The sequence below is a fragment of the Thamnophis sirtalis genome, unplaced genomic scaffold, assembly GCF_051295495.1.
Source record: "Thamnophis sirtalis isolate CommonGarterSnake01/CBP01778 unplaced genomic scaffold, rThaSir2_p1.2 scaffold_4, whole genome shotgun sequence".
Taxonomy (NCBI): domain Eukaryota; kingdom Metazoa; phylum Chordata; class Lepidosauria; order Squamata; family Natricidae; genus Thamnophis; species Thamnophis sirtalis.
Genome location: NW_028261384.1, coordinates 56,070,340 through 56,076,169, shown reverse-complemented (window position 1 = coordinate 56,076,169; position 5,830 = coordinate 56,070,340). Strand labels below are relative to the sequence as shown.

At 37.9% G+C, this 5,830-nt stretch overlaps 1 protein-coding gene across 1 annotated transcript in view; it reads right to left on the bottom strand.

Moving 5' to 3' along the window:
• TMEM108 (transmembrane protein 108) overlaps positions 1-5,520 on the bottom strand; it is a 36,704-nt gene extending 31,184 nt beyond the window's left edge. The window contains exon 1 of the mRNA XM_014070551.2: positions 5,032-5,520. Within this exon, the coding sequence (XP_013926026.2) occupies positions 5,032-5,044 (13 nt within the window). The 5' untranslated portion in view covers positions 5,045-5,520. The remainder of the gene's footprint in view (positions 1-5,031) is intronic.
• Positions 5,521-5,830: the final 310 nt, after the last annotated feature.

Sequence of the window (5,830 nt, the reverse complement as noted above, 5' to 3'; positions counted from 1 at the left end):
TATAATATATAATATATTATCATATTATATTATCAGAGGTGGTTTGCTCCTGGTTCGGCCAAACGGGTAGTGGTGATTTGGCCTGGGTCGCAGAACTGTCAGCAACCCAGCCTGGCCACACTCACGAATCAGTTCCCTAATCTCTTCTGCCATTGCCGGCATGTTTCTGCACATTCACAGAACAATTTACAATCAACTGTGCATGGTGAGCAACACGCAGCAGGTGGGCACAAGAGCAAAACGGGTACATGCGGGAGCAAAGCGTGCATGCAGCAAACTGGTACCAACCAGTGCAGGAACCCACCCCCATTATATTACATTACATTATATTTCAGCATAAAATGCATATGCCAATTTTATTACATAATGAGTCTGAATTTAAAAAGAAATACTATATTATAAAGAGAAATAAAATACCATGGCAGCACCATATCATAATAGGCCTGGAAGCCATGCTTTTATCGAGATCATCTTTTTCAACTGGAGTTCTGTGGAACCCCAGATTTTGTAAGAGGTTTCTAGAAGTACCATGAGACATTGTAATTGGATTTTTTTTAAAAAAATTGCATAGTGCACAATGCCAGTGCTTGCTATGGTGAAAATTTTTATGTGCCATAACTCCGCTGGTAGCCTGCTATTTTGTTGTTATTAAGGTACGTGTGGGTTAGAACTGAACTGCATATTACATATTGTTTTCCTATTTTTTGCTATTTTAGTAGAGTTACCTGTGACCTGTACATTATTTCAAGGTTTCCTCTAGAATAAAGGACTAGAACTCACTGTGTTTGTTTGTAGTCTAGTGCTTTAACCACTATATCAACCTGGCTCTCTAAAAAAGGAGGGTATTTTTAAAATAATATATTGAAAGAACATGAAATGTCCATTGGTTCAAGAGCCTCTTTGGATTCCATTCATCTGAAAGTGCTGAAAGTCAGTCCGTAAAATAGAGGGCACCCAGGATCTTGATTCTGAGAGGTTTCAGGATCTTAAATCACTGCTATGCTGGTCTTTGATTATAATAAAGGTTGGATCTTTTGGATGTAGCATTATTGTGAGTTACATATGACAGAAGCAGAAATGGGAAATGTATAACCATGGTAGAATTCTATAGTGATATGGGTGGCATATACCCAGGATATTTAATAAGAAAGAATGATTCTTACAATAGCTTACATTCTGTGATACCATTAATGCCATCAAATATCAACTTTGGCCTATCCCAAGTCCTTGGGAAGGATTCACTAGCTGGATAAAAATGCCAAATCCACATTTTGGCTGACTATGCAATGAACCACAATAACCATAGTAATTATTGGTTATCCAAAGAAACTCTTGTTGATATGAAAAAGTATAGCATTGTATAAACTTATTAACATATATGCTATGATAAAAAAGAGAAAATTTCTATTCAAGTTGCAAGAAAATAAGCTTATTAAAATCAAAGAACTGGAAAGAGCCATTAAAATGACTTTAATGACCCCTTTCATTTCTCTAATGCTAAGAAGCTAATTTCTGTTTCCTGATTAAAATCATTAAGTTAAATAAATAAATGATTGTACAATCATTTATGTAAGAATCCAAATTAAAGAATTATCTATGTAAGAACCCAAATTAAAATATCCCTGACAGCCTCTGCCTTTCTAGCAATGGGAGTGATATAATATCAGCATTATTATAGCATCTGTTTGAAGATCATGTTTGTGATTCACTAGAAAACACTTCTGAGCCCCAATCGGTGTCTGTTGGACAAAGTATCTCCTAAAAATGCCTAAATGAGCTATAACTTTTCTTTGTTTGTATTATTTTACAGCATACAACAAAAGGGAGAAAAGAACCCAAAGGTAAACATAGGATATGGATTAGCTTTGATTAAAGCCCATCCAGATGTCTCAAGCAAATGAAATGTGTCATGTAAGACAGAGGAAACAAAAGGTGAAAGACCATATGGCTAAGAAGAAAAGAAAATTCTTTCACAGTTAGGGAATCGGTGATTGAGCATGAGCACAAAGCAAATTGGCAGAACTTCTAGCTGACAGTTTTCTAAGCTCAGATGCACAACCATTTATGTTCTATCACAATCATGATTTTTGCTGAGATTTTGAAAGGGGAATAAAACACATCACTTGGTGAGTAAATTGATTCTGGGCTTTAATGAGCTATTAGTTTGTCATAATTTTTTTAAACCAGATGTTTTCCCAAATTTGGTGGCTTCCTGATATACTGGTCCATATTACCCAAAGTTCCAGGTCAGAGGAATATTGCTCTAGAGAACTTTTGTAGAAAGTTGGCATCACAGTATAATGTCCTTTTAGTACATTAATACATTAACTCTTTCATGTTCTAGGCATGAATAGTACCTGGCCACACAAACATTAAGCTTTTCTGTAGGAAACATTTTATCTTTTCTACATTATTCAGAGGGGTAGTGAATTTAAATTGAAATTCTATGTATAACAGAAAAGCCAAAAATCTAAACTCTCCTGTGAGCTCGATTCCTGGTGACTACATAATATGTATGTTTATATTGTTCTCATGGTAATGGTTTGGCATTGCCTTCTGATGAATTTCTTTTTTAAAAATTCTAATTTAGGCTACCTCCAGTACATCTACTAGGCATGCTGAGGGTTTGCAGACTGGTATTTTGTGGCAGCATTATGCATTCATATTGACTGGCATACAGAACAATCTTTTAACCAGGGCAGCAGCAATATTATTTTTATTTATTTGTACCCTATCTTTATTATTTTAACAAATAATTTAAGATGATGAATGTCCACCACACTTTCCTCCTCTGTATTTCCCCAAAACAATCCTGAGGTGGATTCGGCTGAGAGAAAATAACCGGCCCAAAGTCACCCTGCTGGCTTTCATGGCTAAAACATATAGAGCTTAGTTTTGGTAAGAGCTTTGGGATAAGTATCTTAGAAGTGAGTAGTTAGGGCTATGCCTTATACAAGGATTTACAAATGATGAAACTGAACTGTTCTCTTTGCTGAGCAAAGGTGTTTTTCATTTGGATGAATATTGAAGGAGCCTCTTTAAATCACAGGGAAATAAAAGGAATGCCTCCTAGTAAGTCTTTGGATTAAGTTTTAAGCATCATGTGAATTTCAATGGAAAAAGTTACTGCCTGGGTAGGCATTTTCTGTACCTTTTTTATCAGCTAATATAGCTGCAAAGGCAGAAGAAAATTTTTGTGCTTAGACGTGCTCAATCTTTATTTTGTTCTTTGAGCTAAGAAAGCAAAATTGTTTAGCCCTCTTCAAATTAGAAAAGCATATGCTAGGGGAAAGGAAGATTATGCATTAATCTCCCCAGAAGAGAAATGACCATGAAAATTATACTAGCTTGCAATTTCTACAAAAAGCAAACAAAACAAAAACATATCTCAATAAATATTCTGATGCATTGCTTAATTTGCAGTAATGAAATATCTTTTAAAAAGATATATATTTTTTTTGTTATGCAATCTGTAAGTGTTATGCTATCTTTTAAATTTTAAACATTTGTTTTAGAGTCTAGGCCATGTATTTGTTTCTGAAGTGAGAAAGGTACAATACAGCTTTTACTCAGTGGTGGGATTCAGCCAGTGCCACTTCGGGAGAACCAGCTGTTAACTTTCTGAATAGTTTGGCAAACTGGTTGTTGGAAGAAATCATTAGGACAGAGAACCAGTTATTAAATTACTTGAATCCCACCACTGCTTTTACTGCCTAACTTTCATGAAGGGAACAATTTATCTGAAATGAATCGACTGTCAATATCATTGTAGAGCAGATTCCAGATATTTCAAAGTTAGTGATGTGGGTTTTTTTTCCTTTTATTTGCTAAATATTTTGGAGATTTCAATGGTGGATTAGAGATGTTACCAAATATACCAGCCTCCCCTTGTTGTGCCAGATTGATTTGGCAAATAATCTTTATTTTTATCTAATCAGAAACGAGCCTCTAAATAAGCCATCAATTAATGAAAAATTAGCGTGTGTGAGTTTTCAAATAATCAAAGCTTCTCCCTTCTTTCTCGTGTTACTTCATTTTGTTTGTTTCTTTAGGAACCATTTTGCCAAAATACAAATAGATTTGGAAGCAGATGACTCATAAAATATTATTCAAATTACAGTATTTCTGTCAAAGCTTAGATATCTCCACAATCATATTGTTCTCACAATAACTTTCATTAAAGCTCAATGTATTGATTGATTTCTTTTCCTTAAAAGGATTCGTAGCTTTTTCTTACACTTTTGGAATTAAGCATCAGGGTAGGCTGTTGGGGTGTTTTAGTGTAGGAACATTATTCAAAGAATGATATCCTGGGAAGGGCACTCTACTTTTTGAATATAGGATGAGGTTAATACCCATTTTGTAAGGGTAAGTGCACTAAAGGAAGAGATGAATACATAAAACATCTGACCCCAATATTTTTGGCTTCAAAGCACAATTCCTGGCCCCCTCTGTCTACTGATCATCTTGGTAGAGGCTGATGGGAGTCCTATCCAAGACATAGTTGAGGAAGGCTGCACTATAACAAGTAGGGTGCATTCAGTATAAGCCTATGGAGCCCATCTATGGAGAATTAATTAGTGGGTCGTGAGTAAAAACCACGCTAGCAGATTGACTTGTTCCTCAACCATTTACAGTTTAACGAGAACCAACCAACCAACCCGTTTGTCACGAAGATGTGTTTCCACAGAAGCCAATTCGGTCCAAGAAATAAGAACCGCAGTTTACTGTCGGCTTATCAAGCATTCGGAACAATAGATACTATAAACGGAATATTGATATACCATCAGCCATCCAGGCGGTTTTCATTCCTGTGCACGGCGGGCCAGGAGAAAGCGAGATTCCTTTATATTCAAGTGTAGCTGCTACTGACAAACACTTCCAGACAGCCTTTTTTGGAAACAATCACCTGGATCATTTAATAACCTCTTGAAAGGAGGAGGGCGACGGGAATAGAAACGGGGGTGCGGCCGCGGCGGCAGGCAGGGAAAGAAGACTTCGGTTTAGCTGAGGTGGGGAATAAAGACTCACCTGAAAATATCATTTGGACTCGACATCAGCAGACATTCTCACCTGCCGACCTCATACAGATTTCCAAGCGGCTTCATAGCAAGGCGTCGAAAAGCCAGACCCAGGGACCGCCCTCTAATGCTGGCGTCTTTTGGGGAGTCGAGGGGACAGGAACTGGCTACGTAGGCGTGTCTTGCGGAAACAGATAGGTTCGCGCCGGCTCTTTTGCAGAGGTTTGGTAAGGCGAGTACTATGTACGGCTTATTAGTTACGGAGTCCTGTTTTTCCCCGCCCCCAGCAAAGCTGCTTTGTATTCCACTTTGAGCGATTCGTCTCATCTCTCCACCACCTCTACTACCACCACCACCACCAGCAATCATCATTGCCGAATACGACATTGGTGTTCTACAATGCGGTGTCGCACTCCGATCCCACGAGCATATCGAAGTGCGCTTGTTTGCTAGCGAAGCAGCCTGTCCCTCCTCGTGCCAGACTATATGGAACTTGCCTAAATGTTCTCTGGTTGAGGCGGCTGGCAGGCAAATTTGGTTGCATCTTGCGAGACCCGCTTTCCGGCCTTGTGGAAGACCGGATTAAAAAAAAAAAAAAAAACAAAACCAGAATATAGGAAAACGAAAGCAGTGCTGGCAATGATCTCTGGGGTGATCCTTTGTGGACCTCAACAGTTTCAATGAGCTGATAATTTATTTAAAGAATGCAATAATTTGGGGGCCACTTAAGTCCATTGAGCTCTGATTGGCAGAAAAGATGCTTATATTAACAGAAGAGACCCTTCCCAATTCCCTTCCAACCTGCAAAT